The sequence below is a fragment of the Pseudophryne corroboree genome, chromosome 1 (genome assembly GCF_028390025.1).
Source record: "Pseudophryne corroboree isolate aPseCor3 chromosome 1, aPseCor3.hap2, whole genome shotgun sequence".
Lineage (NCBI taxonomy): Eukaryota > Metazoa > Chordata > Amphibia > Anura > Myobatrachidae > Pseudophryne > Pseudophryne corroboree.
In genome coordinates, this window is record NC_086444.1 from 890,059,325 (window position 1) to 890,075,301 (window position 15,977).

General features: G+C 46.0%; 4 protein-coding genes across 30 annotated transcripts in view; all 4 read right to left on the reverse strand.

Moving 5' to 3' along the window:
* CAMK2D (calcium/calmodulin dependent protein kinase II delta) overlaps positions 1 to 15,977 on the reverse strand; it is a 430,831-nt gene that overhangs the window by 77,408 nt on the left and 337,446 nt on the right. For all 27 annotated transcript variants that reach the window (XM_063920185.1, XM_063920183.1, XM_063920188.1 and 24 more), the window contains exon 7: positions 5,923 to 6,025. In XM_063920185.1, coding sequence (XP_063776255.1) covers positions 5,923 to 6,025 — 103 coding nt within the window. The remainder of the gene's footprint in view (positions 1 to 5,922; positions 6,026 to 15,977) is intronic.
* On the reverse strand, positions 9,932 to 10,759 carry LOC134932137 (uncharacterized protein DDB_G0271670-like). The gene is made up of 2 exons (XM_063926260.1): positions 10,232 to 10,759; positions 9,932 to 10,138 (listed from the first exon to the last, which is right to left on the reverse strand). The coding sequence occupies exons 1-2, from the start codon at positions 10,757 to 10,759 to the stop codon at positions 9,932 to 9,934; spliced, it is 735 nt and encodes a 244-aa protein (XP_063782330.1).
* Positions 11,869 to 12,762, reverse strand: LOC134932143 (uncharacterized protein DDB_G0271670-like). The gene has a single exon (XM_063926273.1). It carries the CDS (start codon positions 12,760 to 12,762, stop codon positions 11,869 to 11,871), a length of 894 nt encoding a protein of 297 aa, XP_063782343.1.
* Positions 13,869 to 15,226, reverse strand: LOC134932148 (uncharacterized protein DDB_G0271670-like). Its single transcript, XM_063926287.1, has 3 exons — positions 15,163 to 15,226; positions 14,135 to 14,601; positions 13,869 to 14,102 (listed from the first exon to the last, which is right to left on the reverse strand). The coding sequence occupies exons 1-3, from the start codon at positions 15,224 to 15,226 to the stop codon at positions 13,869 to 13,871; spliced, it is 765 nt and encodes a 254-aa protein (XP_063782357.1).

Consider the following 15,977-nt stretch of genomic DNA (forward strand, 5'->3'; position numbering starts at 1 on the left):
CTCCTGCTTCTTGTGCCGCCCTGTCTGTTTACGTGGGCGACTGCCGTGATGTTGTCCGACTGGATCAACACCGGCTGACCCTGAAGCAGAGGTTTTGCCAGGCTTAGAGCATTGTAGATTGCTCTTAGTTCCAGTATATTTATGTGAAGAGACGTTTCCAGGCTTGACCACACGCCCTGGAAGTTTCTTCCTTGTGTGACCGCTCCCCAGCCTCTCAGGCTGGCATCCGTGGTCACTAGGACCCAGTTCTGTATGCCGAATCTGCGGCCCTCTAACAGATGAGCACTCTGCAACCACCATAGCAGAGAGACCCTTGTCCTTGTCGACAATTTTATCCGCTGATGCATCTGCAGATGCGATCCGGACCATTTGTCTAGCAGATCCCACTGAAAAATTTGTGCATGGAATCTGCCGAATGGAATCGCTTCGTAAGAAGCCACCATTTTTCCCAGGACTCTTGTGCATTGATGCACAGACACTGTCCCTGGTTTTAGGAGGTTCCTGACGAGTTCGGATAACTCCCTGGCTTTCTCCTCCGGAAGAAATACCTTTTTCTGAACAGTGTCCAGAATCATCCCTAGGAACAGCAGACGTGTCGTCGGGATCAGTTGGGATTTTGGAAAATTCAGAATCCACCCGTGCTGTTGGAGCACTACTTGAGTTAGTGCTACTCCGACCTCCAGCTGTTCTCTGGATCTTGCCCTTATCAGGAGATCGTTCAAGTAAGGGATAATTAATATGCCTTCTCTTTGAAGAAGGATCATCATTTCGGCCATTACCTTGGTAAAGACCCTGGGTGCCGTGGACAATCCAAACGGCAGCGTCTGAAACTGATAATGACAGTTTTGTACCACGAACCTGAGGTACCCTTGGTGTGAAGGGCAAATTGGGACATGAAGGTAAGCATCCTTGATGTCCAAGGACACCATAAAATCCCCTTCTTCCAGATTCGCTATCACTGCTCTGAGTGACTCCATCTTGAACTTGAATTTTTGTATGTACAGGTTCAGAGATTTCAGATTTAGAATAGGTCTTACCGAGCCGTCCGGCTTCGGTACCACAAATAGCGTGGAGTAATACCCCTTTCCCTGTTGTAGAAGGGGTACCTTGATTATCACCTGCTGAGAATACAGCTTGTGAATGGCTTCCAATACCGTCGCCCTGTCTGAGGGAGACGTTGGCAAAGCAGATTTTAGGAACCGGCGAGGGGGAGACTTCTCGAATTCCAACCTGTAACCCTGAGATACTACCTGCAGGATCCAGGGGTCCACCTGCGAGTGAGCCCACTGTGCGCTGAAATTCTTGAGGCGACCCCCCACCGCCCCTGAGTCCGCTTGTAAGGTCCCAGCGTCATGCTGAGGCCTTTGCAGAAGCCGGGGAGGACTTCTGCTCCTGGGAAGGGGCTGCTTGCTGCAGTCTCTTACCCTTTCCTTTGCCTCGGGGCAAATATGAATGTCCTTTTGCTCGCTTGTTCTTATAGGAACGAAAGGACTGCGGCTGAAAAGACTGCGTCTTTTTCTGCTGGGAGGGGACTTGAGGTAAAAAGGTGGACTTCCCGGCTGTTGCCGTGGCTACCAAATCCGATAGACCGACCCCAAATAATTCCTCCCCTTTATACGGCAATACTTCCATATGCCGTTTGGAATCCGCATCGCCTGACCACTGTCGTGTCCATAGACTTCTTCTGGCAGATATGGACATCGCACTTACTCTTGATGCCAGAGTGCAGATATCCCTCTGTGCATCTCGCATATAAAGGAATGCATCCTTTAATTGCTCTATAGTCAATAAAATACTGTCCCTATCCAGGGTATCAATATTTTCAGTCAGGGAATCCGACCAAGCCACCCCAGCACTGCACATCCAGGCTGAGGCGATTGCTGGTCGCAGTATAACACCAGTATGTGTGTATATACTTTTTAGAGTATTTTCCAGCCTCCTATCAGCTGGATCCTTGAGGGCGGCCGTATCAGGAGACGGTAACGCCACTTGTTTGGATAAACGTGTGAGCGCCTTGTCCACCCTAGGGGGTGTTTCCCAGCGCGCCCTAACCTCTGGCGGGAAAGGGTATAACGCCAATAACTTCTTTGAAATTAGCAGTTTTTTATCAGGGGTAACCCACGCTTCATCACACACGTCATTCAATTCCTCTGATTCAGGAAAAACTACAGGTAGTTTTTTCAGACCCCACATAATACCCCTTTTTGTGGTACTTGCAGTATCAGAGATATGCAAAGCCTCCTTCATTGCCGTGATCATATAACGTGTGGCCCTACTGGAAAATACGTTCGTTTCTTCACCGTCGACACTAGATTCGGTGTCCGTGTCTGGGTCTGTGTCGACCGACTGAGGCAAAGGGCGTTTTACAGCCCCTGACGGTGTTTGAGACGCCTGTACAGGTACTAACTGGTTTGCCGGTCGTCTCATGTCGTCAACCGACTTTTGCAGCGTGCTGACATTATCACGTAATTCCATAAACAAAGCCATCCATTCCGGTGTCGACTCCCTAGGGGGTGACATCACCATTACCGGCAATTGCTCCGCCTCCACACCAACATCGTCCTCATACATGTCGACACACACGTACCGACACACAGCAGACACACAGGGAATGCTCTGATAGAAGACAGGACCCCACTAGCCCTTTGGGGAGACAGAGGGAGAGTTTGCCAGCACACACCAAAGCGCTATAATTATATAGGAACAACCTTATATAAGTGTTGTTTCCTTATAGCTGCTTAAATATATATAATATCGCCAAAAAATGCCCCCCCTCTCTGTTTTTTACCCTGTTTCTGTAGTGCAGTGCAGGGGAGAGCCTGGGAGCCTTCCTAGCAGCGGAGCTGTGTAGGAAAATGGCGCTGTGTGCTGAGGAGATAGGCCCCGCCCCCTATTCCGGCGGGCTCTTCTCCCGGTTTTTCTGAGACCTGGCAGGGGTGAAATACATCCATATAGCCTCATGGACTATATGTGATGTATTCTTTTTAGCCAGAAAGGTATTAACATTGCTGCCCAGGGCGCCCCCCCCCAGCGCCCTGCACCCTCAGTGACCGCCGGTGTGAAGTGTGCCTGAGCGCAATGGCGCACAGCTGCAGTGCTGTGCGCTACCTCATGAAGACTGAAAAGCCTTCAGCCGCCGGTTTCTGGACCTCTTCTTACTTCGGCATCTGCAAGGGGGTCGGCGGCGCGGCTCCGGTGACCCATCCAGGCTGTACCTGTGATCGTCCCTCTGGAGCTAGTGTCCAGTAGCCTAAGAAGCAAATCCATCCTGCACGCAGGTGAGTTCACTTCTTCTCCCCTAGGTCCCTCGTTGCAGTGAGCCTGTTGCCAGCAGGACTCACTGAAAATAATAAAACTATCAAAACTTTTACTCTAAGCAGCTCTTTATGAGAGCCACCTAGATTGCACCCTGCTCGGACGGGCACAAAAACCTAACTGAGGCTTGGAGGAGGGTCATAGGGGGAGGAGCCAGTACACACCACCTAGTGGTCAAACTTTTAAATTTTGTGCCCTGTCTCCTGCGGAGCCGCTATTCCCCATGGTCCTGACGGAGTCCCCAGCATCCACTAGGACGTCAGAGAAAAGTGCTTGACGTTAGCATTGATGCAAGATTTGTGAGGACACATCTGTATCCAAGCAGAGGCAGAGGTCACAGTGTTAGTGGAAGTGTGAGTGCTGTGTGCATGTGAGTGGGTTGGTTGTGTAGTAGTGTTCAGAATATGTGTAAGGAGCATTATGTGTGTCATGTAAAAATGCATTAATAATGTGCAACATATGTGTAAAGGGCCACTATGTGTGTCATTATGTGTATAAGGGCATTAATAATGTGCGGCATATGTGTAACAGGGTACTAATGTATGTGTGTCATTATGTGTATAGGGGCACTAATAATGTGCAGCAAATGTGTAGGGGGCACTATGTGTGTCATTATGTGTATAAGGGCATTAATAATGTGCGGCATGTGTGTAAGGGACATTATGTGTAAAAGGGCATTAATAAAGCTATAGCACATACGAGGCAGCAGAACCACGAAACATGCTTTAAGGTCTTGACTTACTGTTATTAAGAGTCTTATTCATATATTTATTCTCCATTATAGAAAGGGCCAAGGCCCGCTGGAGTATGCAAATTACCTGTACCTTTTAAATTGTTGTATGTTGTATTATATGTATTGTGTTTATATTCGCCTTTTTAGAATAAGAGAGAATATCTCCAAGTATTTTTAATGTTTGATCTTTAATAAAAGTTAAGTCTTATTATAATTTCTCTCTTGATCCCATATTGCTGCACACGCATTATTACACTTTTGAGTGCCCCACTCTAGGAGAGTTCGTGTCTACCTTTCTTGGTAATTTTTGTGAAATAGCTTAACCTAACTCTCAGGGAGCACCCCCCGTGTCACAAACAGATATATAAGCACAGATGTGCATGTTACAATAAATAGGGGTATAAGTGTTACTTATATATTGACTGTCCTTTTATCTCTACTCATTTTGTTCTGGGTTCATTTTTAGGTCTGTGCGGACAACACTTTTTTCCTTACATTAATAAAGGTTGTCATAATGTGTAAGGTGCATTATGTTTATAAGGACATTAATGTGTCTCATATGTGTAATGGGCATTACTGTGTGGAATTGTGTATAAATGCATTACTAATGTGTGGCATTACGTGTATAAGGTGCTCTACTATGTGGCGTTGCAAATAGAAAGGGCACTACTGTGTCGTCTAATATGAATAAAGAGCAATAAGGTGTGGTGTAATGTGAATAAGGAGCAATTCAGTGTGATGTAATGTGAATAAGGGGCTCTACTGTGAGGAGTAACGTTTATAAGGTAAAGTGATACTACTGTGGGATGTATTATGAATTATGGACACTATCGCAATATAAAATGTGAATAAAGTTGCAGCACTGTGTGGCGTAATTGGAATTGGGGTTACTATTGTGTTGCCATGTCCCTTCCCAGCAAGAAGATGCCTCTTTTTGGGCTGTGCGTCAAATGTGCGAACTGTTCCTATTTAAAATATAGGGGGTACAAGGACTGCTATGGGTGAGGGGTAATGGTGCTGGGAAAGATGTGCAAGGTCAGAGGCAGAACCAGCGGTGGTGCTAGGGGGCACCAGCCAAAATCTTGCCTAGGGCATCATATTGGTTAAGGCCGGCTCTGTATAACATGATTATTACCGGTGTGCAGAGAATAGAGAATGGGAGATCTGCACAAAGGAAGGAGAGACCACCCTACTTTGTGCTAAAAGTTAAAAAAAAAAAAAAAGATCTAGCAAATCACATGCTAGGGTTCAACCTCGGTCTGGCCTTTAATATTAACGGGAGGCTCCATTAACATGCTTTATACAGGAGAACAATTTCCCAATCATTAATGTTTTACTATTCTCATCACCCTTATGTTTTAAGTCAAACAGCTAAATTATACACAAAACATATTTAAAATAAAAGTGCATTTACCTGTAAATAGACAAATAAATAACCAACACGAGCATAACAAATCTGAATCATATGAACTGGGCTTGCCAATGCCGACTCATGTGTAACAGAGAAACATACATGTTATGCTGTCAACCCATGTCAATGTTCTTTAAATGTGGGGTATCATCTTTACTGACCTCCATTTTACTTACAAACAGGCAAAAAATTAGATTCAGTTTACTGATGTTAATAACTGTTGCCAACCATATATATCATTAGGAAGCAACATGACATTTAATCTGTAAAAAAAAAAGGAAAAAAAAAAAGTGCAATCCCTGTTTACCCTAATCAGAGAAACTAGACCAATGGTGACATGCCAACTGTTTTAACCAACCACCTGAACAAGCATACCTCTGTGGAATACTTACTTGGGGAAAAAAAACAAATGCAGAGAAAATGGAATGAACAAAAAGCGGAAGAGATATATTTATTTTCTTACCGAACCATGCTTGTTGGTCTCCTTGAACTTCAATAGCTAGGCCAAAATCTGCAAGCTTTACTGCTGCACCTTTTGATTTGCTAGCTAAGAGCAAATTTTCAGGCTTTTATTCAGAGAGAGAAGAAACATATTAGATAAGCTGACAATCATACTTGCAGACAGATATACAAACATGCATGTCCTATAAAGCTCTAGTTTTCATGAAAAATGTTTACTGCTTTGTGTTGTTACTTTCTATAATATAATCTGTGTGTGGTACAGTATAATAAACTAATGATTGTTATCTTTAGTAAAACTGTACCAATTGTATTGAATAACTATTTCAAGGGTTAAAGAAACAAAGATACACCAACTGAAGCATAACGGTATATTTGTCATATACAGTACAATGTAAGACTTTTAGAACTTTTGCTGCATATCTCAAATTAAAGTGCGTCTAATGCCCACATGACTAGCAGCTGTTTAGTGCATTGAACCAATATTGAAGAGAAAGCATCAACTCATAGGAATATACATATATAACATAGTTAAAAATCTGAGAATGCAGCCTATCACTGGTATCAGTGTTGCCCGGACTGCGCCCCCTAAACAGCGGCCAAACGCCGCCGGCCCACCCCCTCCCGCCCAGTGACCGCATCGCCTGTCAATCAGGCAGAGGTGATCGCAGGGCTGAGACAGCCCTCGCCTGTCTGGCATGCACCGGCGCATGCGCAGTTCAGACGTGATCGGCTGCTTTGCGAAAACGCACAGCAGCAATCGCGTCTGAATTAGGCCCTTAGTTCTTACTCACTAACACTCCTTTCCCCCTCTCAGATCACAACCTTAGCACCTGAATGCTCTCCTCCATTAATTTAAACTCTGTGTTCCTGAAGTCCTACAATCCTCCTCAAACCCGCAGAAATACTAACACAATTAATCTTCAAGAACTTTCCACCTCACTCCATCAACTACTTTCACCTATTTCTGGATTCACCTCTCCTGAGATGGCTGTATCACACCTGTACCAAACTCTAGAAATAGCCCTTGATGAAGTGGCTCCAGCTACCCATCACTCTTCACGTAGGCCTAGATGTCAACCATGACACTCTAAATTAACAAGACATCTACAAAAACTCACACGTAAACTTGAACGTCAGTGGTGTAAATCTCGTATTTCAAGCGACTTCCTCACATATAAGAGCGTGTACTACTCTTAGCGAAATACCTTGGACACTGCCAAACAAACATATTTCCAAACGCTCATCTCTGTTCAAGCCTCTAACCCCAAATGACTCTTTAATACATTTAAATCACTTCTGAATCCTCGCTCACCTACACCACCAGCCACTATCAATGCACAAGTTCTTGCTTCCTACTTCAAGGAGAAGATTGATAAGATCCGAGATTTCAGTTGGAGTACCGCAAAGGCTCAGTCCTAGGTCCTTTGCTTTTCTCAATCTATACCTCATCTCTTTGTAAACGAATCAGCTCTTTTGGATTTCAGTATCATCTGTACGCAGATGATACTGAAATCTACCTATCCTCCCCTGATTTGTCTCTATCTGTACTGGGCCGTGTCACTGAATGCCTTTCTGCCATTTCATCTTGGATGACATCTCGCCACCTCAAACTTCAAATTTCAAAAACACCGGCCAATAGTAGGTACCAACCTGATATCTCTATCACTGTTGAAAACTCGACAATCAACCCTACCCCAGTTCGCTGCCTAGGTGTCATCCTTGACTATGATCTGTCCTTTGTTCCCCACATTCAATCTGTGTCAAAATCATGTTACATGCATCAAAAAAAAATATCCAAAATACGACCATACCTTACACAAGACACTGCAAAAACTCTAATTCATGCTCTCATTATCTCCCGCATTGATTATTGCAATAGTCCCCTAAAATGAGATGCTCACCACTACACTCCATTCTGAATGCAGCTGCAAGGCTAATCTTACTCACTAGACGTTCATCGTCTGCAGATCCACTCTGTCAGTCCCTCCATTGGTTACCTGTATTCTACCGTATTCAATATAAAATACTTTTACTCACACACAAGGCCATTACCCAAGCTACACCAATGTACATCACTTCGCTTATCTCAAAATATCTCCCAAACCGACCTCTTCGCTCTTCACAAAATTCAAATCATACAAAATATATAGTACATAAGAATACAGACGGGATAGAGGTACATATGTGAGACAGACGTTACAGAGCGTCTCGGTTATGAGATCTTGCTTCCTGATGAATATTGGTTCAGTTTACAAAATGTCTGTTTCTGCTGCCTGTAACGGAGGCAGTCAAAATGCCAGCGGTCGCAGACAAATATTCAGTGGACAGACTCTACCAGGGACACAAGTTGCTCTGCAAGGTGAATGGGGGCTGAAAAGGTTTCCTTGCCCATGATATTGTGGAAACATGTAGTTATTTTAATGTGAAAAATCAAAGGAATCTGCATTTATTTAAATGCTAGCAAAAATGTCTTAGCAGGCGTGGGGATGGAAATCAATTTTCTTTGCTGGTCAGGGCAAGATAATTAACATGCTCTGTTTTATATGGCAACCTATCTGAGTTGTTTATATAGTACGATATACATATATCAGTCCTATCTCCATTTGCAACTGTATGGGTGTAACTGGGGGGGCAACAGAGCACCCAGACATAGGATAGGTTTGTGACATTGCGCTGATGGAATTGCAGGCACTAATATATGAAAATGTTACCCATCACTGCTTATTGCTAAATAAACCCATATGTTACCTGTTTCTTTATGGACTAGTTTCCTTTGTAATTTATTTTTTGTTTCTGTGAGGAGGGTTCTTTGTAAGATTTTTCTTCAGCTCCAGTTTATCTAGAAAAGGTAATTACTGTCTGAACGGTTTGGGGTGGGGACCCCAAACCAGTATTGTGCTTAGAGACCTGAAAGGTCTTTATAGGGCTTTGTTGCAGGTGGGAGCATTTGTCCTGCAGGTCCATATTTTGGACGCTACATGGTATATTTATTCTACATGCATTCAAAGCAAATGTATGTATGTTTTGGGGGTCAACGGAAAGTCTTCTACTGATCCATCTCCATACCCACCTACCTCCATTTAAAGAATAAACACTAGCAACTAGAGCATGTCAAATATGTTTGACACTGGCATCAATACTTTTTTAATACCAGTAGGTAACTAGTCTTGAATGAGTTACACTCTGTATTTAGAACAAACATTATAAAGTATGAACATTAGTAGCAATTGTACTTTAAAATTATACAAATGTCTCAAAATAGATTTTTTGTTACTTAAGTAACACAACATAAATCAAAGGTCAATTATCCACTGTCATATGTCTATATGGCATTCTTTAACTGTATTAATTTTGAACTGTCATTTTAAGCCTTTAACAGAGATAATCTGAATTGGACAGAAATGAGCAATTTTCAGGGCTACTATAGTACAACAGCATTTTTATACACTGAGAAATGTTTCAAAGAGCAGAAACAAATCTACATTAAAGTGATTTAGTGGAAAACAAGTGGAAACTATAGCCTGAATAAATTAATTAGACCAAATTAAATGAATCATAAATATTTGCTATATACAATTGTTCAAAGTACAGTGCTGTATATAAAACAGCATCTAATCTACAGTACACTATTTACTATATGGAAGATGTTTAGGTTATTATGCGAGTTAGGTTACAAAACATTGACAGTGAAAGTGAAAGGTATTAATTGGGCAATCATGATATTTAAAATGAGAAAATAGTTTTAAAGACTATAATAAGGTAGTCATAATGGTTGGGGAAATAGAGCATGGTATAAACACTGTCGGGTGGAATTTAAAGAAAAGTGTTGAAAAGATAGGAACAGTGAAGAGTACAATCAGCACATCAAAGAGCATGTTTGGAATGTTGCTGGATGATGGAGTGAGGATGGGGAATGTTGCTGTATGAAGAGGAGGGCAGGGTGATCATGCTGCTGTATAAAGAGGAGGGCAGGGTGATCATGCTGCTGTATGAAGAGGAGTGCAAGGGGATCATGCTGCCAGATGAAGAGGAGGCAGGGTGATCATGCTGCTGTATGAAGAGGAGGGCAGGGTGATCATGCTGCTGGATGAAGAGGAGGGCAGGGTAGTCATGCTGCTGGATGAAGAGGAGGGCAGGGTGCTCATGCTGCTGGATGAAGAGGAGGGTAGGGTGATCATGCTGCTGGATGAAGAGGAGGGCAGGGTGATCATGCTGCTGTATGAAGAGGAGGGCAGGGCGATCATGCTGCTGGATGGAGAGGAGGGCAGGGTGATCATGCTGCTGGATGGAGAGGAGGGCAGGGTGATCATGCTGCTGGATGAAGAGGAGGGCAGGGTGATCATGCTGCTGGATGAAGAGGAGGGCAGGGTAGTCACGATGCTGGATGAAGAGGAGGGCAGGGTGATCATGCTGCTGGATGAAGAGGAGGGCAGGGTGATCATGCTGCTGGATGAAGAGGAGGGCAGGGTAGTCATGCTGCTGGATGAAGAGGAGGGCAGGATAGTCATGCTGCTGGATGGAGAGGAGGGCAGGGTGATCATGCTGCTGTATGAAGAGGAGGGCAGGGTGATCATGCTGCTGGATGGAGAGGAGGGCAGGGTGATCATGCTGCTGGATGAAGAGGAGGGCAGGGTAGTCACGATGCTGGATGAAGAGGAGGGCAGGGTGATCATGCTGCTGGATGAAGAGGAGGGCAGGGTGATCATGCTGCTGGATGAAGAGGAGGGCAGGGTAGTCATGCTGCTGGATGAAGAGGAGGGCAGGATAGTCATGCTGCTGGATGGAGAGGAGGGCAGGGTGATCATGCTGCTGTATGAAGAGGAGGGCAGGGTGATCATGCTGCTGTATGAAGAGGAGGGCAGGGTGATCATGCTGCTGTATGAAGAGGAGGGCAGGGTGATCATGCTGCTGGATGGAGAGGAGGGCAGGGTGATCATGCTGCTGTATGAAGAGGAGGGCAGGGTGATCATGTTGCTGTATGAAGAGGAGGGCAGGGTGATCATGCTGCTGGATGGAGAGGAGGGCAGGGTGATCATGCTGCTGTATGAAGAGGAGGGCAGGGTGATCATGTTGTTGTATGAAGAGGAGGGCAGGGTGATCATGCTGCTGGATGGAGAGGAGGGCAGGGTGATCATGCTGCTGTATGAAGAGGAGGGCAGGGTGATGATGCTGCTGTATGAAGAGGAGGGCAGGGTGATCATGCTGCTGGATGGAGAGGAGGGCAGGGTGATCATGCTGCTGGATGGAGAGGAGGGCAGGGTGATCATGCTGCTGTATGAAGAGGAGGGCAGGGTGATCGTGTTGCTGTATGAAGACACTGAAAAAGCACCTATTTATCAAAGCGTACCCCTCCAATGCATAATCTAGTCCTTAGGCTGCTCCTCCATCCCCCTGCACCATGCCTTGAACATCTCTGCTTTGCTTGCATACTGCCATCATGCTTCCTCCCACTTGCTTGCGCCTCATGTCATCTGTCTATCGCCCCTCCCCACTAGATTGTTAGCTCTTCAGAGCAGGGCCCTCTTTCCTCTTGTCAAAGCCCTCTTCTCAACACATTTCTCTCGCAGCTCTTTACCTGCTTTCTCTCCTACTGGTAAAAGTTCATCTCTCTCTATGGCCGCCAGACCCAAGTAGTACAATGATTACTCCCTCGCTACTTACATCTAAGCTGTATTATGTTTTGAGAATTGTGGTGCTCTTTGTTACCTATACTCTATTTTTGTTATTTATTTACTGTAATGCTAAGTTTTGTCTCCCTGTATTGTCCTTTGTATGGCGCTGCGAAACACTTGTGGCGCCCTAAAAATAAAATGTAATAATAATAATAATAATAAGAAGAAGGCAGGGGATCATGATGCTGGATGAAGAGGAGGGCAGGATGATCATGTTGTTGTATGAAGAGGAAGGCAGGGGATCATGATGCTGGATGAAGAGGAGGGCAGGGTGATCATGTTGCTGTATGAAGAGGCAGGCAGGGGATCATGCTGCTGGATGAAGAGGAGGGCAGGGTGATCATGCTGCTGGATGAAGAGGAGGGCAGGGTGATCATGCTGCTGGATGAAGAGGAGGGCAGGGTGATCATGCTGCTGGATGAAGAGGAGGGCAGGGTGATCATGCTGCTGTATGAAGAGGAGGGCAGGGTGATCATGCTGCTGTATGAAGAGGAGGGCAGGGTGATCATGCTGCTGTATGAAGAGGAGGGCAGGGCGATCATGCTGCTGGATGGAGAGGAGGGCAGGGTGATCATGCTGCTGGATGGAGAGGAGGGCAGGGTGATCATGCTGCTGGATGGAGAGGAGGGCAGGGTGATCATGCTGCTGGATGAAGAGGAGGGCAGGGTGATCATGCTGCTGGATGAAGAGGAGGGCAGGGTAGTCACGATGCTGGATGAAGAGGAGGGCAGGGTGATCATGCTGCTGGATGAAGAGGAGGGCAGGGTGATCATGCTGCTGGATGAAGAGGAGGGCAGGGTAGTCATGCTGCTGGATGAAGAGGAGGGCAGGATAGTCATGCTGCTGGATGGAGAGGAGGGCAGGGTGATCATGCTGCTGTATGAAGAGGAGGGCAGGGTGATCATGCTGCTGGATGGAGAGGAGGGCAGGGTGATCATGCTGCTGGATGAAGAGGAGGGCAGGGTAGTCACGATGCTGGATGAAGAGGAGGGCAGGGTGATCATGCTGCTGGATGAAGAGGAGGGCAGGGTGATCATGCTGCTGGATGAAGAGGAGGGCAGGGTAGTCATGCTGCTGGATGAAGAGGAGGGCAGGATAGTCATGCTGCTGGATGGAGAGGAGGGCAGGGTGATCATGCTGCTGTATGAAGAGGAGGGCAGGGTGATCATGCTGCTGTATGAAGAGGAGGGCAGGGTGATCATGCTGCTGTATGAAGAGGAGGGCAGGGTGATCATGCTGCTGGATGGAGAGGAGGGCAGGGTGATCATGCTGCTGTATGAAGAGGAGGGCAGGGTGATCATGTTGCTGTATGAAGAGGAGGGCAGGGTGATCATGCTGCTGGATGGAGAGGAGGGCAGGGTGATCATGCTGCTGTATGAAGAGGAGGGCAGGGTGATCATGTTGTTGTATGAAGAGGAGGGCAGGGTGATCATGCTGCTGGATGGAGAGGAGGGCAGGGTGATCATGCTGCTGTATGAAGAGGAGGGCAGGGTGATGATGCTGCTGTATGAAGAGGAGGGCAGGGTGATCATGCTGCTGGATGGAGAGGAGGGCAGGGTGATCATGCTGCTGGATGGAGAGGAGGGCAGGGTGATCATGCTGCTGTATGAAGAGGAGGGCAGGGTGATCGTGTTGCTGTATGAAGACACTGAAAAAGCACCTATTTATCAAAGCGTACCCCTCCAATGCATAATCTAGTCCTTAGGCTGCTCCTCCATCCCCCTGCACCATGCCTTGAACATCTCTGCTTTGCTTGCATACTGCCATCATGCTTCCTCCCACTTGCTTGCGCCTCATGTCATCTGTCTATCGCCCCTCCCCACTAGATTGTTAGCTCTTCAGAGCAGGGCCCTCTTTCCTCTTGTCAAAGCCCTCTTCTCAACACATTTCTCTCGCAGCTCTTTACCTGCTTTCTCTCCTACTGGTAAAAGTTCATCTCTCTCTATGGCCGCCAGACCCAAGTAGTACAATGATTACTCCCTCGCTACTTACATCTAAGCTGTATTATGTTTTGAGAATTGTGGTGCTCTTTGTTACCTATACTCTATTTTTGTTATTTATTTACTGTAATGCTAAGTTTTGTCTCCCTGTATTGTCCTTTGTATGGCGCTGCGAAACACTTGTGGCGCCCTAAAAATAAAATGTAATAATAATAATAATAATAAGAAGGCAGGGGATCATGATGCTGGATGAAGAGGAGGGCAGGATGATCATGTTGTTGTATGAAGAGGAAGGCAGGGGATCATGATGCTGGATGAAGAGGAGGGCAGGGTGATCATGTTGCTGTATGAAGAGGCAGGCAGGGGATCATGCTGCTGGATGAAGAGGAGGGCAGGGTGATCATGCTGCTGGATGAAGAGGAGGGCAGGGTGATCATGCTGCTGGATGAAGAGGAGGGCAGGGTGATCATGCTGCTGGATGAAGAGGAGGGCAGGGTGATCATGCTGCTGTATGAAGAGGAGGGCAGGGTGATCATGCTGCTGTATGAAGAGGAGGGCAGGGTGATCATGTTGCTGTATGAAGAGGCAGGCAGGGGATCATGCTGCTGGATGAAGAGGAGGGCAGGGTGATCATGCTGCTGGATGAAGAGGAGGGCAGGGTGATCATGCTGCTGGATGAAGAGGAGGGCAGGGGGATCATGCTGCTGGATGAAGAGGAGGGCAGGGTGATCATGCTGCTGTATGAAGAGGAGGGCAGGGTGATCATGCTGCTGTATGAAGAGGAGGGCAGGGTGATCATGTTGCTGTATGAAGAGGAGGGCAGGGGGATCATGCTGCTGGATGAAGAGGAGGGCAGGGTGATCATGCTGCTGGATGAAGAGGAGGGCAGGGTGATCATGCTGCTGGATGAAGAGGAGGGCAGGGTGATCATGCTGCTGGATGAAGAGGAGGGCAGGGTGATCATGCTGCTGGATGAAGAGGAGGGCAGGGTGATCATGTTGCTGTATGAAGAGGAAGGCAGGGGATCATGCTGTTGGATGAAAGGGGTTATGCTGAAGCAGTGCAGCGCTGATCACACGTTTGAGAGGGGAGTTGGTCAGCACATATAAAAATACTTGAATGTTGTATGTAATATATGTCTCTGTGTTTCACTGATTTGCCGCAGCTTGTCTTTTTTGTTGTATAACTCCGCTCCAGACTCCTATGAAAATAGCCAATGGGAGTCTGGGGGTGGGCTTATCGTACATAGACAAGTTAAGTGATGTGTCCGTGCTGCAGCAGGTCAGTGAAACACAGCGGCACTGCTGATTCCTGGGTAAGGTAGCCAGCACATATATTACATACAACATTGCACGTATTTTTATATGTGCTGACTGGCTCCCCCTGCAATGTGAGGTCAGCGCTGCAGTCCAGGGGCAGCGGCACTCAATGTGCTGAAGTACGTTTAGAGGGAAATGGGCCCTCATGCTCTGTTCTGTTTGACAAAAGCTGAGATAGTAAAGAAAATACTGTAGGTGGGAAACAGGAGTGATAGTGTGATGATAATGCGCTCTTACATGGTTTGAGCCGGCTGCGCCAAGGATAAAAATACATCCCAACCTCCGAAAATTTGGAGGTTTGGCCACTTACTGCATATGCACCAAGCCCCAGAGTGCGACAGATTCCAAGGCTTGGATGTGGTAGGCATCGCCATCTTTAGATGGAGTTGCCCTATAGAAGTCTATGGCCTTCTATTACGTTACTCCACTGAGAGGGACCTGATCGGATCCCTGCGAGGACCCCCCGCGGTGTGTGTATCAGCCCATGCCTGCACAGATAGGACTCAAGGTCATAAACCTGCCTGGAAGTCCTACCATCGCAAAGGACAGCTCTTACCGCAAGAGCTGTCCTTTAGGATTTTCTTCAATTATACAGCATTAACATGTGCTGTTATGCTTGCGAAGAGTGGTGGGACGCAGGGCAAACAAAACGCGATGCTTGATGCATTCAGCTCAAAACTGTACAACTGATAAAAGGCTTGCATACAGCTTTAAACAGCAAACATTATTATTATTATTGATTTAAAAAGTTCTTGCAGATACTAAAGCTAATCCTCAAGGCTCAAAGTCACTTGATGAACATTACACACGCTACTAATCAAAATGTACCAAAGAATTATACTTCTTATATTCTGCTGAGGATTATTGTGCATAACTAGCTGAGGTGTTCCGTTAATTGCTTTCTGAAATTATGCAAGAATACTTTCATTTACCGTAACTGTACAGATCTGTAACCTGTTAAAAGCATCATTTATTTTAGTAATTAAATTATATTGTATGGTCCCTTGAAAGCATTGAGGATTAACATACGGCCAGTTCTTCACACATGGATACCTTAATTAATCAGGAATTAGTTGTATTACCATGCATTCTCTTTACATGAATATTACTTAAATGTCGGAAACA